General features: G+C 38.9%; 3 protein-coding genes across 3 annotated transcripts; all 3 read right to left on the reverse strand.

Annotated features, from left to right (window-relative positions):
* Positions 1 to 757: 757 nt before the first annotated feature.
* LOC120288184 (SH3 domain-containing protein 2-like) lies at positions 758 to 6,921 on the reverse strand. Its single transcript, XM_039301667.1, has 5 exons — positions 6,495 to 6,921; positions 6,038 to 6,154; positions 5,872 to 5,946; positions 4,141 to 4,192; positions 758 to 815 (listed from the first exon to the last, which is right to left on the reverse strand). The coding sequence occupies exons 2-5, from the start codon at positions 6,152 to 6,154 to the stop codon at positions 811 to 813; spliced, it is 249 nt and encodes an 82-aa protein (XP_039157601.1). The 5' UTR covers positions 6,495 to 6,921; the 3' UTR covers positions 758 to 810.
* Positions 6,922 to 9,936: 3,015 nt separating this feature from the next.
* Positions 9,937 to 13,245, reverse strand: LOC104418876 (protein FMP32, mitochondrial). The gene is made up of 7 exons (XM_010030343.3): positions 12,767 to 13,245; positions 12,483 to 12,614; positions 12,272 to 12,331; positions 10,717 to 10,793; positions 10,578 to 10,634; positions 10,390 to 10,456; positions 9,937 to 10,315 (listed from the first exon to the last, which is right to left on the reverse strand). The coding sequence occupies exons 1-7, from the start codon at positions 12,956 to 12,958 to the stop codon at positions 10,196 to 10,198; spliced, it is 705 nt and encodes a 234-aa protein (XP_010028645.1). The 5' UTR covers positions 12,959 to 13,245; the 3' UTR covers positions 9,937 to 10,195.
* Positions 13,246 to 14,131: 886 nt separating this feature from the next.
* LOC104418877 (DNA-binding protein HEXBP) lies at positions 14,132 to 18,402 on the reverse strand. Its single transcript, XM_010030344.3, has 4 exons — positions 18,266 to 18,402; positions 16,720 to 16,926; positions 15,898 to 15,987; positions 14,132 to 15,025 (listed from the first exon to the last, which is right to left on the reverse strand). Exons 2-4 carry the CDS (start codon positions 16,842 to 16,844, stop codon positions 14,467 to 14,469), a joined length of 774 nt encoding a protein of 257 aa, XP_010028646.2. The 5' UTR covers positions 16,845 to 16,926; positions 18,266 to 18,402; the 3' UTR covers positions 14,132 to 14,466.
* Between the last annotated feature and the right edge of the window lie 2,499 nt (positions 18,403 to 20,901).

The following is a 20,901-nucleotide window of genomic DNA, read 5'->3' on the forward strand; positions in this document are numbered from 1 at the left end:
TTCGGATTCTGACAGCCACTTCTCCGAGTGTTTGGCGAAGAGAGGTGAAACGCGGACTAGCAGATATACCCACTTTCTTGAAAATGTCAAATTTCCAAGAATTGGAGGACCCCAGTGTAGCACCCCGAACCCTTCGAAGGTCGCCACAAGCACCGATGTTACATCTTATTACCCTTTTGTTCTACACTTAGAAGAAGCGTCGCAATTCATAGATACATTTTTTTTTTTTTAAACAAAACGGTCCCAACGCAACTCACTAGCGGAAGCAAATTAAAACATCACCATCTCTCCCCCTACCAACCATGATACAAATACACACCACTAATTATCATGATTTTATAGACAAGCCACGACACTTTATTTACATATATTTTCAAGATGGGACTTCTTTTGGGTCGGTACATCAAATAGGAAAAACTAGGACTCAGCCATGTCCAGCCTAAAACCTCAAAAAAGAACCCTAGACCCTCTACCTCTCACGTGTACAACCCCATCATAAGTGTCGACTAACTATCCAAAAAGAAACAGCCCCTACTCGTCACGCACATGCCTCACACTCAGTCTGGCGCGTCAGGCGGCAGCGGCGGTGGCAGCATCCCTCTCATCACCCCATCGCGGCGAACGTGAACGGAGACAAACTCCTGGACAATCGGGCCCCCGACCGGGCTTATGTCGTACGAAACAAAACAAATAAGCACACATATGTATGTCGGTCCGGCACGAAGGACAAACAACTCCTCACACTCTACCTCGACGTCGGACAGTAACCCATAAAATGCACCCCGCGTGACGGCAGGAAGTGGCATACTGCTAATCTGAAATGTTGGTCTCCAAAAGGGGTGAGTACAACCATTCAGCAGATAAGGAATCCAATAACAACTCAATGCATCATGCAAATCATACATGCATTACAGGCGTTACTTACCTTGAAGCCATGCGCATACTATCATGCGTCATCATATCATATGTGTCATCATCATCATGGCATCATTATATCATACGTTTCATCATCATCATGACATCACTACATCACACATGTCATTATTGTCATGGCATCATTTTATCATACATGTCATCATCATCACGATATCACCACATCACACATGTCATTATTGTCATGGCATCATTATATCATACATGTCATCATCATCATGACATCATCACATTACACGTCATCGTGCCATATCATATATCATCATCATTATCATCATCATGTATATCATCATGCATGTCATACCATGGGTGATCATCATTATTTCACATCACATATTATTATCATCATCCTCATCATCATGCATATCATATATCATCATTATCATCATCATGCATATCATGCATGTCATGCCATGGGTGATCATCATTATTTCACATCACATATCATCATCATCATCATCATCATCCTCATCATCATGCATATCATATATCATCATCATTATCATCATCATGCATATCATGCATGTCATGCCATGGTTTAATTTCCACTTTCAGCTTTCAATTTGATCACCACATCATCCATTCCTCAAATCATCAATTTCATCATCCCCTCGGGCAAAGACCTCCGAGGCTTCCGCATTCGGCCATCCCGGCCACCAGCATCCGGCCCCCCACATTCTGGGCATCTCGCATCCCAACTGGCATCACGAGGCATTCCCTTCGGGCAGAAACCTCCGACAGGGCTTCTGACATTTACACTCCATGGCCGGGCATCCCGCACCCCAATCCTAGCATCACGAGGCATTCCCTTCAGGCAGAAACCTCCGACAGGGCTTCCGGCACCCCCACGTTCCGAGCATCCTGAATCTCCCAAGGCCATCCCAAGAATGCATCTCTATACATTCCGGGCATTATCCTCCACCACAACCACCTCCTCAATTATCATTATCCACATTTACCATTATTTTGATCTCAATTTAACATGGCATAGGGCGTGATATCAAACAAGTCATACTTGGCATAGGATTCACACATGCATCACAATTCAATGTCATACATACACCAATATCTTATCATACATGCTACATGGTGTAATCATTTATGAAATTTATGGCCAATAAAATAATCCATTTTTTTTTTAAATTTCAACTTTTGCCATTTTCATAAATATTAAATTTAATATCTATAAATTTCCAAAAATTATAAAAATTCAAGCAATCACTAAACAAACCAATAGGATGACAATTTCATGCAAAATTCATGGCCAAATTGAATTTTACACAATCTCACCATTTTCACAAAACATCCTATGATTCTCGGATGAAATCAGAACGCACGGTTTTCGAAGAAATTCAATTAAAATATCCATATGACCTCCAAAAATTATGAAATTTTACTGAGTTATAGCAAAGACATTTTCGTACAACTTTAATGAAGAACTCCAAGCCAGATTCTTTTTAGATTATTTTATACAGTCTCACGAAGCTTCTGGATCCATTACCGCATCGTCCAGTGTACACATCTCCGAAATATTGAGATTTCACCTACCTATTCTCTTTCGTTTTCTCTGAAATTTGGATATGTTATATATCAAGATGTCCTTTACAAGTTTCATGAGGAGATCTAGGTCAAATAACCAAAGTATAGTCATCATCTATGTCCATGAAGTCTCGGGTGTCTCGGAATACATCACCAGAATCATCGTCTTCAAGATCTAGTTGATTTACTAGGCTATACTTGTTCATTTCACTTCAAATTTTAAGTATGTTGTAGTTTAAGATATCCCCTACAACTTTTATGAAGAAATAAAAGTGAGATTCTCATCACAAACCAACATGCAACCACAAATCCAACCAAAGGTCAGTAAAATCTTTTCAGATCTGGGGTCTCCGTAGGATGAGACTTTAACCCCTCAAATCTCCATTATTTTCCACGAAATTTTAGTATGTTTTAGTACAAGATGTTAGCTACAACTTTTATGAAGAAATCGAAGCCAAAATCGGACTCTAAACACACATGCAAGCTCAAACAACATTCTGACTCACATGATCCGAGCAAGAACAGTCATGCGATTCAAGAATAAGCCAACCACACCTCGGTTTTTCTCACTTAAACACCCAAAAATTTAACATGCAAACAACATTCAAGCATGCAAGAGAAGCTAGAGGACTCCCACTTGCCTCTAGACTACACGAATCGGCGGCACACGGCGACGAGCACGGCGGTCGGACGGCGACAACTCCTCCTCGGCTCCTCCTCCCTCTCGGCCGCTCTCCCTCTCTCTCGCACAATCTCTCCCTCTCTCTCGCACAATCTCTCCCTCTCTCTCGCACAATCTCTCTCTCTCTCTCTCTCTCTCGGGCGAACCAGCCACTCTTCTCTCTCTCTTCCCTTTTATCCCCCCTAGAGCTCATCATTAGCAACCATGAGATTGCCTTTCAATTGGCCAATGCATGGCCTTCTTCTTGCCAATTGTCCTATTGCATGCATCATGGGCCTTGGAGTTGGGCTTGGGCTTGGGCCTTCCTCTTGGGCCTTCTTTTTGTGGCCGACGGCCACATCTCCTTGGGCCTAAATGGGCCGGCAACAACCCCCTTCCATGGGCTTCTATTGAGCCGACTATCTTGGCCCAATCCACTCTTGGGCTTAAGGCCCAATTAAATTTAAAATCCTAAATTTCACCTTTAAACACTTTCAATTCTTTTCTTTTTCTTTTATTTCACATGGCCAAAGTCTTGTGACATTTTGTTTATTGAAATTTAATTTATAAAGTGCATGGCCAAGCATAGATTATTATCATAATCTATCAAATTTAAATTTTCACAATCATATGCACACATCATCTATTCTAAAAAAAAGACTAATGGCTAAAGCATAAAATTTAGGAAATTTTATCACCTAATTAAAGACTTTAACACACCTTACGGCTTGTCATTGAATTTTGGGGTGCCACACCCAGGGTATCAAAGTAAATACAAATAGCCGAAAATCAATCATTAAAGGAAAAAGACGACCGAAAAATATAAGTCATTGTTTTGTCAATTTCACTTCTCTATTCTCCCGTCAAGATATATAATCTCATAACCCAAGTGCATCACCATTGATTTACTACCCAGGCCAAAGTGGCATATGTTTTCGAAATACATAGAGTACAAAATGATGGCAAACATTAATAGAAAAAAGGTTAGAAATGCAGCTAGTGCATACCTCGTATCTTTGAATTAAAATCTGATAGTTCAGATTCTTGAATTTTTTCGATCTACAAGGCAAAGACAAAGCAAGGTGTATAGAATTAGAATCATTAAGATAGAATCATCCATAGCCCCTCAATAGACACTGAAGATGAATCCTTGTTTTACTACTAAGTCCAAGATGGTCAAACTTAAATGAGTAAACTACATAAAAATGACAATGTAGAGGATCATCTAAAACACACCATTTGACTCCACCTCTAGCTTTTGAATATGAAAGCTTTGCCTAATTTTAATCCCGTTATCAATCAAGCAGCATTCACATATCAGTCCATTCATCAAAGGAAAAACCTATAGAATGATTTTCTTTATTTTATCAACCAGCCAAACTACTTTATCTACTTGCTGCTTTTAGAATGAATAAACATCAGTTATCCCCTGGCCCCTACCTTACACCCTTAGTAGGGAAATGAGCAGACTGAAAAATGGATAAACGTGATGAAGAAAATCAATCTGATCATACGAGCATGACAATGGCAGTCCCCAACTCCAAGGAGAGCATAAGTTACCATCTCGATGTTAAGTAGCTATCAAGTTGAATTGCATTTTAATAAGCCAAATGCGTTGTTGAAGTAGACTGGGTAAGAGATGTTGTGAAAACATTCCCTTATTAATTTTGATGATTGATAAAACTTTATTGACTTTGAAATTTGATTATAAAGAATTTTTCAGGAAAGAAAGTCTGATGATCACGATGAGAATTAAAGTCGTTGATAAAGCTTTCCTTTTCAAACATTCAATTTACTGGCTAAGAAGGAATATATTTTTGTGCAACGGCTAAATTGACTGGAAAACTTGCCAACTTTTCGGAATAACTTAAAAAGGAAGGTTTTCATCAGAAACCTTCAAAATTCCAATCTTTCCTAAATCTTCGACAACAAGTTACTCTTCATAAACATATACACTCGACTGTTGAAAACCCGACTTGTTGTATGGGCAGCAATTCTTACGGGAAGCTTCAACCTCGGCGATCCTCACACCACCAAATCTTCTCAACCAAATCAAAGACCAACGGGTGATTTGATCCTTTCGAAGACATGTCCGACAGTCAGCTTTACAATAAGGAATTTAGTTCGCTTTACGAGTACCGAGGCTCTTAATTCTCAAAGTCTGAAGGGTATTTGTGATCACTTTGCATTTGATTTAGTGAGCCAAATTGTATAATCTTTTAGAGGTTGAGAGTGTGTGAAAGAACTATACACATGAGCTTGAATGTCGGAGCTCAGAGCTTGTAACCTTTGATCGGTTCTCATCAGTGGATTTCAGCCAATTGTTTGTAGGGCAGGACGGTGAACGTAAGCTTGCAAAAGCTTAACTACTTTAATCTTGAGTGTGCAATTCTCTATCCCTTACATCTTTATTTTTTTCACAATAAAATTGTGCACTAGTAAGATCAAACCACTTCATTAGAAGTTGTCTTACTAGATCTCTAAATTAAATTTTTTGTTTTCCGCATAATCACCTCTTCACCCCCTCTAGGTGATAGTTTTGCCATAACAAGAGACATCTTAAGCTAACAGGAACAAGTGCTCTATTTGCCTTGTCAGCAGGTCATCGAGGTTGCAGGTTTAATGTTAGAAGCAATCCAAATGTGACCCCCACGATTGTTTGAAGGCTGTTGTATTCACATTGACCAATTAATACTAGGATAATGTATTAACTTAGTTATTTGAGCAAAGCAGTAAACCTTTGGGACAATGGCGTGATCACCGACTGATAGATTCAGCTCTACACCAGGTTCAGCTTGATATGGCTGCATAACCTGCAGTTAATTAGATGTCTATTAGACTTTCACTCAATAAAAATGGTTTAAGGATATCGAGTAACGCCTCATACTGTCGTCTTTCACGAACCTCTCCCAGAAAGTAACTCCTTCTATCGGCAGAACCATTTCGCGTATGTGATGCACAGACACCGTTGGCTTCTTCAAATGATGGAGATGTTTTTATACTCTGTGTTTCCAACACCATCTGTCGGTTAAAGGAAAAGAATTAGAAATCGTCCTGAACTTAGGTCAATTAACACACCTAAGAATAAGGTAAAAGAGGTGAGATTTCCAGTTTGATTCTAACAACAAACACACATAAAAAGATCAGGTCCTTGGCAGATTCTAAGGGCCTACGTAAACGAGAGTTTCAAAAAAGGACCCTGCATCTATGAGTTTATATAAATTCCGATTATGCGAAACTAAAGAAATCAGAACAGCATGTGTTTTAGAAATTCTTAGAACCTGAAATTGTTGTAACAAAAAGTAGGTGCACAAAGAAGTGATTTTCCTGTCTTGACGTGCTTTCGAGAGGGAGAGAGAACCTGCTGCTGCTTGGCGATAGGTTCTCCGAGACCAGCGGCTTGCTTCCTAATCGCCTCCGTTCGCTTTCGAACGGCTCTCCGGTCTCTCTCACCTGGTGGAGCACTGGTTTTCACCGTTCAGCATTCTTCCCCGGAGAGAGAGAGAGAGAGAGAGAGAGGGAGAGAGATTTGCATTCTAATGAGAACGTGTGTGGGCACATTCGCTTTGGAAAGGGTTGCTTAAAGCTTCGGTCCTTTCGTACTGCACCCAATAAATCGAACCTGCTCATCCATTGGCCATGGAGGAACATGTCAAGTTCCTATGAATAAAGCTTCAGTCCTTTCGTACCGCACCCGTGAAGGAACATGTCCCTATGAATAAAGCTGCTCATCTATGCACCATGATGGAGCTTGCTCATCCATTGGCAATGAATTTCTCGTGAAGGAACACGCATGCGTCCCTTTGAGGTCTTTCTCTCTCCATTATCCCGTCGAAGTTGATTTTTTGTCTTCACCTTCTGAATCAAAAGATTCGAAACGTTGCCGTGAGTTCCGTGAAAATAAAATTTTTGACTAGATTGATAATGTTAAAACCTTCAACTTTTGAAATTAAGCTGAAACGGCCGCAACTTATTAAATTATTTGGCAAACATACGGACCTTAATATTTCAAACACTATCAAAAATGAAAAAGAGGGAGAACCTTAGGAATGACTAGGGCATGACATTATTCAATATAATCAAGAGTAAAAAAAGTAATGTTTTACCAATTATATTTATCTGATTAATTTTGACCTAAATTCACTAATACGGATGTCAATTTTGTTAATTGTGTTCATCTGATCAATTTTAACTTGAATTCGCTAATACAGATGTCAATAATGCCATGTAAGACCATAGATGTTGACATTTATATATAATTTTAATATTTTTAAATGATTTTTTTAGATTTTTTTCTTTTCTTTGTTTTTATTCTATCAAATTTGGGAAGGGCCAGCCGCCCCTCGATGGCCCCTTGGGGAGGACCGTGAAGCCCCTACTAATTGCAAGCAAAGGACCAGCCCTTGCTGAGTGAGGGCTTCGCAATCTTGGCCCAGTGGCTATTCGGGCAAGGCACGGCCTTGCCCATGGCTAGCCTCACCTGTGACAACAAGGGTTGGTCGGCCCTTGCCGAACTTAAATAAAAAAAAAAAAGAAAAAAAAAAATGAATTAGAAGAAAAAATATATAAATCAATTTTATAAATAAAAAAACATCTACATCAGAAATTTCCATTTAAAATTGGCCAGTAAACTCAATTATCAAAATATAAAAAAATTAAATTAAATTTGTATAATTAAAAATTTTATGAACATAAATATAATATGTTTAAAATTTTTATATATATAAAAAGTCATCATGGTTCCTTGTTTGACATCACTCCAGTGATATAGCTCGTACCACGAGTAATTAACATCCTCATTTTCATGGTCAATTGGGAACATCCATGTCTTGTCCCCATGTGCCCGGCGTCATCGCGCTTCTTAAAGCTATCCATCCACCGTGGGCTCTTATCATGTGCCATGGTCAAGTCTTCATTAGTCACTTCAGGTTCTTCTTATCCTGTGTTTCCTTTCGGTTGCTTCAAACGAAAAAGATTATGAAGGAAAAGGAGACACACATTGCTTCCCAAAAAGCATTTTGGATCCATTACACGAACATCTATCTCTCTTTCCGAATGCACTGTTAAATACGAATATCATAGAATGATTCATGATGCTTATAACTAGGAGTCGTAGCGTATCTTTATTCCTAGGCCAAATCCAAGTTTTCCAATAAGGGGAGAGAGCTATTACGCAGCATTTACTCGGTCGCGTCCTAATTTTTCTAAAAGTCCAAGTTTCACCACCCAGCATCTCTCTCTGTCGTAATGCAGATTCCATGAAGGATCAATACAGCCAAAACAGTGTCGTGGAGAGCTCCTCACAAGCAGGACGATGCCTTTCATTGCGAAGGCGGCCAGGTCAATGCTAACCGGGCGGCGAGGCCCGGCCTGGTTTATCACGCAGAAATATCAGATTATATTTGTTTCTCTGTTTCTTGCGCCACCACAGCAGTGCCATTTTCTCAAGGATAGGGATACCGCCAATGCAAAGAATCTAGCAATTCCATCACAAACCTGCCTTCCGTTGTCATTTCCAATCTAAAGCAACGGTTGACCGTATCAAGACTAGTTTTACATGTCCGTCCTGTAAATACTATCTACACTGCTCATGTCAAAGCAGCGATCGGCACCTATGCTAGAGTCATCCATCGATTTCGTCATTCAATCCCTCCATAACCAACCTGAAGTTCAGAGTCATTTTCAATTTGCTGCTGAGGGTTCAGGGAAGATAGTTCGGAAATCTGTTTGGGGAGGATGGATCACAAGAAGGGCGTATACCATTGGTTGTCTGTCTGGACCATCATTGACTATTTCTATTTTAAGAGGATGGATCTGCATACCCCGATAGGAAGGTTCATCTGCAGAACGTTTTTTTTTTTTTTTTTGGTAAAGGTAATGATTCATCTGCAGAACGTTTTTGTTGTCTTTCTAGATAAAAGAGGATTTGATCCGTGCTCATACATGCATAAAAAAACCAAGATGGATGTGCTTCCTTTGCTACAAAGAGATCAAGGGAGTATGTCATCCAATTGTCCTGGACTTGATGACAGCACATCCATCTTGGTTTTCTTATGCACGCATGAGCACGGATCAAGTCCAGGGTTTCATTACCATTCTCAGGGGAGTCAAATGCGATTATAAAAAAAAGGAATACCGACATAATAAGTACATGAATTTCGTCCATTTTATGCATGAACACTTAGAACTTTTTTTTTTTTTTTTTTTTTGGATATAATCAAGCACTCTGACTTTTAAATTGACTTAATATGAGATTTTCCTTGGGAAAATTTTCATGCTATGCAAACCTTAGTATAACTTAAGCATAATAGTCAACATGATTTGCTCATTCAAAAAATATTATGCCATCTAGGTAACGAAGAAGAAAATAAAATAGTGACTGAGAATGCTACTATACCTCTATTGACATGACATTATCTCATGAAGTCACATCAAACGATAATGTGGGCAATTAACGGCTATTAGACGTCATTAGTGTCCAAATTACCAAATTAGAAAAGTCGAGTTTTTGAACAAAAGAAGATTTTGATTGATTGTCCAACAAATAAAAATTCATCTACTTACGTGCCATTTCAAAAAAAAAAAAAAAAAAAACTATGCAACGTTCGACATAGAAATCGGCACACTATCCTCGTTCCTGGCTTTATTTCTGGTCGAATGGTGACGTCAGGACATAAACTTGTAAGTAATTCTCTTTCATTTAGAACCATGGAACGCCTTGATTTGCGTATGAAACATCCTTCTACTCCTTCGAGCAGAGACTGCATCCCAACTAGAATCACAAACTATACAGTCTAACGATGTACAAATATTTTATTAAATTGCTGGAATAACAAAGAATCGTGACGTTGCAAATATTGATCAACTTTTTGCTGAGAACTACAATACAAATTTGAAAGCAACTCCTTGTAAAAATCCAAAGAAAATCATGACAATAACTCCAGCCAACCAGGAGTTGCCTTTTGGACATGTTGACCCGCTAAAATTGGATCTTTCCAAGTCCTTGGCATCCAAATTTGAGTGAACAATCACAAATGAAGTCTTGTTGGGGTTATAAATCCCCTACATCAAAATACGAAGAACAGCCAGACCAACAGCAGATATTGAAACAAGAGTACCAATACAGTATTTAATCACGTCATACTTTGCTGCTTCCAATTGGGCTCGCAAGGCATGAATTTCCTGCAAACAAGTTTCCAATTTTTAACCAGATTTCAAAGAGTCATGAGCTCCTGAAATGAAGATTTTGACCTTACCCGATCAAGTTTGTTTGTGAGATTGGTGGTTTCAGCATTTTGGTTGGCTAGTTCATCTCGTATCCGCCTGCAGTAAGTTTCACTCAATAGTGTGAGAAAAAGAAACAGGATGATGGTATGATCAATTAAAAACTTGTAATAAAAAGTTTCATTGATAAGGCTTTAGTATAAAACTTTTAACTCCTTACCCTCTCTCAAGATTTAAATCCAATCTTTGCCCAGCAGTAACTTTGTCTATCTCATACCTGATCAAAAGATCACATAAAAGAATTATAATCGACAAAACCAAATTCAACCCTCTCAATCCACAATTTTCAGAAGACATACTTCAATTCACTACGCGTCTTATCTATATCACCACGAAGTTTTTCAGTCTCACGTTGCAACAGAGTCAAATGATGTTCCTGCATTGTTAAAAAAGGTTGGTCATGGCAGATACCATATACTTCATAATAAGACGATTTACTTTTGATGAACATTAAAATATTCATGTGTTAAGTGATGCCAATCTAGATGATAATGAATGGATTTCTCTGATTGAAATATCCATTCTCTGATTGAAATATTTAAGAAAAAGACAAAAGTCAACAAATTTGAGTCCATGAGGGTTTATCAAATTCGACCAAAAGCATCTTAAATTGTAATGGAAAATAGATAGTATTGACATGTAGGAAATGAGAAGCACAATAGTTTCCAGTGAGATGGTAAATGCCAATACTTCTCTGATACAGTAACACTCATCCAGACCATGAAAGAATCAATAGAAGCAGAGCATTCGATAGACACTTAAACAACCAAAAGGCAAAAGTTATAGCCACCTGTACTAGACAAGCAATTGAAAACCACACAAACAACTGCATGCTTAACAACAAACACTTGCCCCAGCACATAGAAGAAAGAAACATGTGACAGAGCTTGTTCTTATGTAGCCTTCAAGTATGTATTTGGAATGTATAATTTTCAAAATTGCTACATTATTTTTTTTTTAACTTAAAAATCACGTTATAGACGAAAGTACATCACAAGCTTGCTTTACATATCATCAGTGATAACTTTGGTAAGTCTCAAGCTTATTTCATTAGGTGAAATGCATGAGCCAAAAGCCAAAGGGAAAGTTTCAACTTCGAGATTGTATTAGTTTACTCTTTAACTGGCTTTCAAAATCATGTAACAAGTTGCATTAAAATTGATAAGCCAGAACAAGATTATGGGGCAAAAAGCCCTCCCCAAACTGAACAGGGAACAGGGTCAACATCGAAGTACAAACATGTGTGCTCTGGACCCACGAGAATCCCTCTCAACAACATGACAAGCCAACAGAAAGGAAAAAAATATTTTTGCTCAAGAGCAGACAAAGGAATTTGGACATCCCACATGCTTCTTTCATTCCCCTTCCAAGCACAGACTTTAACCATAGAAATGAATACATTATGACCACCACTATCATAAATGCATTCATTCATTCTAAGAAATTGGAAATGTTGAGCATTTGACAAAATTTAAAACCATATTCACAAAGAATTGAAGTAAAACCAGAGTTTCTTAAATGCTAACCCGGTCATGTTTTTGGAATGGACAGAACTCAGATGGAATGTGAAAAAACACAAAGGTCTTCTAAGTTCGCTTATTTATAAGACTACGGAAAATCAGGCAATGAGTGGAGTTCTCTCCCCAGATTTTGTCCAAAATGAGATAAAAGTATCTGCAGGGATCCCATTCATTCCTAGATTGGGAGCGCAATTGCTAAAGCACAGGAGAATGAAGAGTAATGATTTCAGCAAGAGCACCTAGACGGTACCGCCACACATGAGTTTTCGATTTGTCTATGAGGGATATTAAGATAATATGCTGCTCTAGATAGGCATATCACAATGATACATACCTGCGAACTCTGTACTTCAGACTTGAACTTCGAAAGGTTCGATTCTTGAATAATTTCAGTCTACAAATCACAGACAGAGCGATTAGAGTCGAAACTCAACAGCAGCACGGCTCATTTTGACTCTCGCCCTGAAGTCAATCTACGCATTCAGACTGAGGAATTTTATCAAACAGTTGGCATGCAGGAAAACTATACAAAGTGAATTTTTCACCTTTTGCATTTCTACTTTCGACACGAAAGAATGGGCCACGTTCTCCAAACTATCATTCAAAACCTCTATGATCGCAGATGTTATCGCCTCAGCTTGCTTCGATGGCACGCCCTGTGCTTCCAAGCTCCTCACCTGAAAGTAAAAAATATATTAAAAAAATTAAACTAGCAATGAATATCTAAGGAGAAATGCTTTGTTATCTGATTCTGCCGAATTCTAAAGCAACCAATTTCTGCTCAAACATGAGATCTAAAGAACCCAATGAACCCACAAACATAAATTACCAGAGCCAACGTGTCGACGAGACAGGCGCGGGTCCCATTCGACTTCACGAGCTGAGAAAACTGTCTGCAATCAAATCTATGGACCGGCGAAGACGAAGGGCTCGACGTCGAATACGCGTTCAAAGCGCGGAAACTCGACAGGCTTCTCTCCGACTTGATCCCCAATTGAAGCGCGCGTCTCAACGCAGCCATAAAAGAAATGCTCCGAACAAAATTAAAAAAAAAAAAAAAAAAATCTTGGAGAGAAAAGTCTCGGAGGAAGAAGAGGGAAGAACGAATTAGAAAACTGCGAGCGGAATCGGAAGGCCCCCCCGGGCGACGACGCTAGAGACGCAGATCTCGCCCCATTCCGCGATGAAGACGAGATTCCCAACGTGTCGGACGAGGACGAGGACGAGGACGATGATTCCCTTTCTTTTGGGAGAAGCACGATGCGATTGGAAGACCTAACGAAAACCGAATTGAACACGAAGACGATTTTGTTAATTTGCGTGCACACTATTTCTACTTTTATTTTATTTTACGTTTTTTTTTTTTTTTTTTTTAAAGGGAGCAATTGCGTGTTCCCAAAGACTGGATTTTCCGCGCGAGCAAATTCGAGGATGGTACGCTTAGGGACACTCTGTTAGACCCGGTTATATCGTGCTTTTCATTTTGATTTAATATTTTTATATTTTCTTTTTCCATATTATTATTCTTAATCCACTGGCAATATCATTTCCCTTCAATTCAGAGACAGTGTCTCGTGTGAATCAAATAATGTTCTTCTTCTTTTTTTTTGGTAAAGGAATCAAATAATATTCTTCGATTCTGAATTTATACATGTTTTTTTTTTTTTTTGGTCAGTTGAATTTATACATGTTACTATCGCTTTTTAAAAGAAAAGGATAAATCCTTTAATGTACAGCAAATTATGAATCATATTATATATTCCGGATTTATTAATTTCATTTTCTTTCTACTGCTTGTGATGAATCAGTCAACAATGGAGGACGCACTTGAACAAGAACTTTAAAAGATCCCCGCGTCCAGTTGTATTTTATATATGACCCGAATCTTCCTTTATAAACATTATTACCAAGAAAGAACCAAACTCATAGAAAATTTCAATTTCCAGCTTAGTTATTGGAACTTGCTCCGTACGCATTGCCTACTAGCAATTTCCTTGCGTGCATCACAAATCTTGGATTCTGAATTATATTTTCTTGCCCATGAGAAAAAAAATTGCAGCCTTCCCACTTCAAGGGTTACAACAAAAACACCTAACTCAATCTCTCTCTGCTGTAACTACTTATTAACACCACTACTCAAAAGAAACCTCCAACATGCCAAATCCCCTATAGCCAAAACCAGAAACACTTCTGCTTTAAAAAGTGCCAACTATTTTAGACATACAGACAATAACAAATCTTTGGCAACTCGACACATATGCCCATCACCCCGATCGCCTCCCTTAAGATTATTTAACTCCCATATAAATTTCTAAAGTTCAAAAAAGATTCCAGACGAAAGATTCAATACATAACAGTTACTGCCAACGCAAAAAAGGTAGCCAAAATCGTCTGTCCGTAATAAAAGGGCACAAATACTACACGAAAAGTAAAAGCTCCAAATTCTCATAACAATGGCCGCCACATAAAATTGCCGAATCAACATCTCAAATCTAACAGGGGCCAAACACTGACGCAGATCGCCATCCATCAGTACCTTCTAGGGAAACGGTCCATGAACCTCCCTGATGGGCACTCATATGCCATGTGCCCCCGTCCTCCACAGTTGCGGCAGATTGTAAAAGTTCCCACGCACTCGTTGCTCATATGACCCACCTGCTGACAGTTCCTACACACGACATCCCTGAAACCGCCACCGCCACCGCCGCCACCGCCGCCACCGCCGCTGCGCCCAACACCACCACCTCGCTCTCCCATGACATTGCCTTTAGGACACTGCCTAGCCACGTGCCCAGATATGTTGCACATATTGCAGACTGGCTCATTCGGGCAATCACGTGCCAGGTGGCCAGTTTTCCTACAGTTGTTGCATGCCTTCTCATTCGTACAGTCAGCTGCAATGTGCCCTTGCTTGTAGCAGTTGTTGCATAGCCTCAAGTCACCAGGAGGAGCGCTGCATTCTCTAGCAATATGTCCGGCCTTACCACATGTATGGCAGATGCTTTCATTCGGACAGTTGCTGGCCGTGTGGCCAGGTTCACGGCAGTTCCAACATAATGATTTGGTGGTGCATTCTGAAGCAATGTGCCTGGCAAGCCATTGGGCATTAAGTAAACAAAATGGAAGTACATTAGGAGCACTACAAACCCCATCCATCCACTTAAAAAAGGGTGGTGCCTAGTTGAATAAGGACAGTGCATCATCACTCTATAGCAAAAGCTCGACAACCCAACCCATATTTGCTGACGCGATGATGGTAACAAAAAATAACAGAAAATCCCATACATCAGACTTTTACATGACATCACTTCAGTTTTACTAAACAGTTCGCCAAAATTCCAAATCATTATACTTCTTCAGGCTAGAGAGGAAGAACAATAAATGAACTCTATGCTATTGCTATTGTTTTCAATGCTTGTCTTTTTTTATTCTGTACAGAGGGTATTAAAGATTAACTGGTTTCCTCAAGTAATTAGACTTGGTACAAGGGCTTATCACTCCTTGGATTAGCACAGAGTAGTGAATTCATTGTTTACTAGGCATAAAAAAGACTGGATTTCATATTTTATAGAAGGAGGACCAAAGATAATTGGAGTTTCAAATCTGGGGAAAAAGCCACCCGACAACTACTTACTGAACTATATCCTTAAGAAGAATCGGGCTTGTAACATATCATTCCACAACATGCAGATCCTTATTGAGTTGAAGATTTCAAAATCCATTCCAGGCTGTACGAAATGTACCAGAAAGTGGAGCAAGATCTACATGTCAACTTTTTCCACTGAATATTCTGCAGCAAAACCCCAGCTAATGTTTTATTCAGAAAAAAACTCCATTGCCAGTGCAATATGCTTACTCTGGTAGTCTATCCTTATCAAGTTTCAACAAAATACACGCATCCTATATGCACCCTGCACCCGATACAAATCACAGTGATTACTCAAGAAAAGAGTTACTCACCCTGGGAGACCGCAATTGTGACAAATTGCCACATTGGGACAGTCTCTAGCAAAATGCCCAGGACGTTTGCAATTTTTGCACAGATCTCGGCTGGAAAAAGTCAAAAAAACGCTGATCAATCAGAATCAAGGACAGAAAAGTATTCATATTCAATTAATCTTGTAATAATTCAATCACCTGAATTTTGGGCCAGAGAAGACAGAATTCTAAAAAAGCATATTGATACAAATCCAACACAGCAACTAGATAATCTAAAGTATATCATGTCCCCCTTTCATAAGTCAACCAGCAGATCCCAACCCTTGTTAGGGTTCCTTCCCTAGACTCTAATTGAGAAGGATGTAGCAAAAGCAAAAGAAAAGTAGCAAATCCCACATACTCATCCAGCAACATTCTACATATGTTACATCCTAGTGCAATAAACAGTAACTTCATACAGCTAGGACATCAGATATCCCGATCTCTCTCTCTCTCTCTCTCTCTCTCTCTCTCTCTCTCACACACACACACACACACACACACATACACACACACACAAGCAAAGGAGAAAAGGGTGGATGCTAAAGCAGAGAAAATCATCTCATTATCTTTCAACAACCAAATAAAAATTACCACCCAAGCAAACCTCATTAAAACCAATATACATTAAAAAAAAAGTACATCTTCCTTTTTTCTTTGGATGAAGTCTATTAAGGTTCATTAAATATATTAATCATACTTCACGGTTCCATAGATTTAAGCCAAAATGAAATGATTTGCTCCCTGCTCCACAGAGGAATAAGATCGAATCCGAAAACAGGAGAGTAGCCAATGTCAAAACACCTGAAACCACGACGAGTGTCTCTCCTGTAAGGCGCATCACGATATGAAATGCGCTCAGAACGCATCTTTCGATCAATTGGGCTCCTGGACCTGCTCCTGCTAGGGCTCCTGCTCATTGAAGTCATTCTCAAAACTCCTGTTACCAATATTCACCACCACTAGTCCGCACTAGCTGCCACCAAGACCAACACAGCTCCAACCTGCTCCCTGTCCACATCACAATATCACACCAGATATCATAACCGTCAGTCCAACCACACCTCCATCCTTCCCCTTCATAAACGGAACAGACCACATTCCTAACATCAAAATCTCAACAAGAAATCCGTCTAATACAATTGCATCGCCACGAACTCAGAAGCAAAAGGTAGCAATTCTTTTCCACAGCTCAGCCAGATCCTTCATTATGCCACACCCATATCCATTGCAAGGAAAGTGCCCAAGGATTACATAGACATATGCAACTTGAACTTGTACTCCAGCTCATGTATATCTTCCCTTTACGCAATGGACTTGTTCAGAATGTTTTAGAGAGCAAGAGGGAAAATTAAAAGCCATCATGAGCTTGACATCACCACGGGGATTTAGCTCATGATGCTGCAAGTAATTAGTAAGATAGTCGAAGAACCTGACTAAATTCAGAACTGTTGGACCATACTTCATGGGAAAAAGAAAGCAAGCCTTTTCTCCACTATATTGGGATTTAAACAATAATGAGGTCCCATTATGCTCTCCTCAAGCTACAATTCAATTCAGACGAGGGCAATTTGCCCTACTGAAGCTCCAACCTTCATTATACACATTTGCCATATTAACTCAAAACTTTGGAGATTTTATGCTAATCAAGGAGTCGACTCGAGGACCATTACATCTCTCCCTCATGAAAGAAAGAGATAATCATATCTTCCTGGTTGGATTACGTTTTGATAGTTCAGTTTATATGCTTGTTTAGTAATAATAAGTAAAATGATTAAATCTCTAGGTGTAAAAACACAAGAAGCCACTCTTCCATCCATGCTCCAGCATGTTTAACATTGCATTCCCTTCATCGGAATCAACTTGTCAAAACCCTTCCGCCAATCCACGTCAAACCCTTACAGATATCACCTCATTGCACCCTCTTCGTCCCACCTCTTCTTCACGTCATATATCAGCGGTAGCCCATCGCGGTTTTCGAGCAGAACAACAAACACAGCAAGACCAGGAAAAAAAACAAAGAAGGGGACGGATCATGCGACACACACAAGACAATCCGTGCAAAAGAAGAAGAAGGGTGTCCAAAAGATGCATCCAAAGAGAAAATCGCCAAATGCTTGACAAGAACAGGCAAACATACGCCGCCACCGCGAATCAATTCAACTGATTAATGCCAGCGAATCCAACGTACACCGAAGCCTTCAACCCAGAAGAGCTCGATTTCGCGACATAATCTCGCAGCAAGCGTGCCCAGATACCCACATACGACGCGACGAGAGCATGAACGAAAACCCTAACGCCATAACAAAGCACCCATGAAAAGAAAAAGGGAAATCAGCGTCGGGCGTACCTCCGTCTGGTTCGAATTCAATCAGCAAAAGCTGAGATGGCGACGAGGAGGTTGATGGGCGTGGGTTATGCGTGAAGCGATTGGCTAGAAGCGAGGACGAGATTCGGTCAGGACCTTGAGAGGGAAGCCATGGGAGGGTATCTGTAAGAGTCACCGGTGCAACTGTTTGAGGGTTTATGCCCAAGCCCAACAAGTCATTTGGGCCTTAGTCCATTCGACTTTCAATGTGGGCCGTCTCATCAAAATATAAAACTTGCAATCTGGACCGAAGTATTAGGGGAAAAACTCAATAATATTGATGTGATCTATAGAGTTCTAATTTTTTCAATGTGATCCGTAAACTTTAACCTAATGTATTATATGATCTTTAAATTTGTTTAATGTGGTTTCTAGACTTTTGATGATATTTAATTTAGTCCTTGAAATATATGAAAATGTTCAATGTTCTTTCAAAGACTAAATAAACATTACAAATTGAAAGTTTAAAAATTATATTGCACAGTAAAATAAAGTTTATGGACCATATTGAAAAAATTAAAGATTCTGAGATTATATTATATATTAGGTTAAATTTACGAATCATTTGTTTCATTTCTTTCGTAAAAACTAATATCTCCATATTGGTGCTTTTTTTTTTTTTTTTTTTGGGCAAATCTTCATATCAGTGTTTGAAAAATAGGAAAAGTGGGGGGCTTATTTTAAAGGTTATTTAACCACCCAAATGATTGATTTGGTGGTAAGAGGTCACCAATTTCAACAATGTCACGTGTTTGATTCCATTTTACGAGTGAAACTCTACATGGCTCGCACTCCAATTCCAAGCGCCAACAATACCTAGTAATGGAGAGACTTCACAATTGACAACGTCTCGGTGGGGCTGCCACGGCATGTTCACCAATCTCAAAACCTTGGGAGGTACTACGTATTTGTGGTGAAATCCAAACATTCCAAAGGACCATAAAAGTGATTTTTATTTGTTTAATTTTCTCATTTTTTCCAATATTTATCTTTGACTAAACAAATAAAAATTTGGAAAACTTATCCTATGACGGTTTGAATTACTTCGAAAGAATCCCAAATCTTATGATTTTGACATCAAATATATATTATGGACATTTTAGTAAATAATTTTTTTGAAAGAAATCAATAAATACACTTTTGTAGGCTTAAGTATTATTTTCATAATTTTCGATACACACGGTCCTATTGATCTTGTAAAAATATACTTTCTCGTGAGGCTGATTAGCAACATAACTCTTCTCCTTGAGATTATTCTAAGTGAGATTTAGGGCCTGCATGTTTTTGTTCTTTATTTCTGTTCTTGAACACTTTTTTGTTTTTGTTCCCGAACAAAATAGGAACAAAAAAAGAAACAAAAATTTTGTTTCGGCCTTGAGAAACACTTCTTGGACGCCCGAAAGGAACAAAAACGCTTCTCTTCTCTCTCTTTTTTCTTTTCTTCTTTTTTCTTTGGCCGGTCACCGGCCTTGGCCATGGTCGGCGACCGGCCGTCGAGGGCCGGCGACGCCCTCGAGGGTCTGCGACCTCGCCGGCGACGCGAGCCTCGCCTTGGCTGGGCGAGCTCGGGCTCGCCAAAGGCCGTGACCGGCCGAAAAAATAAAAAATAAAAAAAGAAAGGAAAAAATGAAAAATAAAATAAAAATGTTTAAAAAATTAAAAGAAATAAAAAAGAATAAAATTTACCAAAAGTGTTTCTATTTATTTTTATTCCCGGAACAAACGTTACCAAACGCGTTCTTTTGTTAAAAAATTGTTCCCCGGAATAGAAACACTTTTTTTTGTTTTTATTCCCTAGAACAAAAAAGAACGTTACCATTTGCACCCTTAAGTGATTTGAACACGTGATATGTAACATTAAACATTATTAAATGCTTAATCACTCAAGTTGACCCGAAAAAGATGAGCTATTGAAAATTACATGTTCTTTGATTTGATTAGTTAATATGATAATAAAAAATTAAGAAGAATCCCAAATCTTATGATTTTAACATAAAATATATATTATGGACATTTTAGTAAATGATTTTCTCTTAAAGAAATCAATAAATACACTTTTGTAGGCTTAAATATTATTTTCATAATTTATGATGCACATGATCCTATTAATCTTGTAAAAAAAATGCTTTTTCATAAGGATGATTAGCAACATAACTATTTTATTTAAGATTATTCTTAGTAAGATGTCGTGATTTGAACATTCTTAGTAAGATGTCGTGATTTGAACATGTGATATATAGCATTAAACATTATGAAATACTTAATCACTCACTCAGTTGACTCGAGAAAGACATATTATTGAAAATTGAAAATTCTTCTATTCGATCGGTTAATACAAGAATAAAAAATTAAAAAGAAAACTATCTCTCGACTACCAAATTCTCCGAGTTGTCAAATAATGGCAGCGTCACGCGTCCCAACGTAACCTGTGTTCCCGATCATGATAGCCTTTCAGGACCATGCGTAGGCCGCCACCCTCCTAGTCCCACCTAACCTAACTGTAGTTAACAGAAACAGTTAAAACAGTTGGGAAAAGGCGCCACCCCCACCCCCCCCAAAATGCAATTGTCCTCCCCGTCGCATTCTTGCAACTGAGGCAATGGCAGATTCTATCTTCA

Source organism: Eucalyptus grandis, chromosome 9, assembly GCF_016545825.1.
Source record: "Eucalyptus grandis isolate ANBG69807.140 chromosome 9, ASM1654582v1, whole genome shotgun sequence".
Taxonomy (NCBI): Eukaryota; Viridiplantae; Streptophyta; class Magnoliopsida; order Myrtales; family Myrtaceae; genus Eucalyptus; species Eucalyptus grandis.

Excerpts from the sequence above, each read along its gene's own strand:
- LOC104418877 (XM_010030344.3), bottom strand. The coding sequence starts at position 16,844 with ATGACTTCAATGAGCAGGAGCCCTAGCAGGAGCAGGTCCAGGAGCCCA. Across the intron at positions 15,988-16,719 it reads GACACTCGTCGTGGTTTCAG|CCGAGATCTGTGCAAAAATT; the intron begins GTGTTTTGACAT and ends GACTTTTTCCAG. Across the intron at positions 15,026-15,897 it reads CACAATTGCGGTCTCCCAGG|GCACATTGCTTCAGAATGCA; the intron begins GTGAGTAACTCT and ends ATGGCTTGCCAG.
- LOC104418876 (XM_010030343.3), bottom strand. The coding sequence starts at position 12,958 with ATGGCTGCGTTGAGACGCGCGCTTCAATTGGGGATCAAGTCGGAGAGA. Across the intron at positions 12,615-12,766 it reads TCGTCGACACGTTGGCTCTG|GTGAGGAGCTTGGAAGCACA; the intron begins GTAATTTATGTT and ends TTTTACTTTCAG. Across the intron at positions 10,316-10,389 it reads TCACAAACAAACTTGATCGG|GAAATTCATGCCTTGCGAGC; the intron begins GTAAGGTCAAAA and ends ACTTGTTTGCAG.
- LOC120288184 (XM_039301667.1), bottom strand. The coding sequence starts at position 6,154 with ATGGTGTTGGAAACACAGAGTATAAAAACATCTCCATCATTTGAAGAA. Across the intron at positions 5,947-6,037 it reads GGAGTTACTTTCTGGGAGAG|GTTATGCAGCCATATCAAGC; the intron begins GTTCGTGAAAGA and ends AATTAACTGCAG. Across the intron at positions 4,193-5,871 it reads ATCACGCCATTGTCCCAAAG|ATCGAAAAAATTCAAGAATC; the intron begins GTTTACTGCTTT and ends TTTGCCTTGTAG.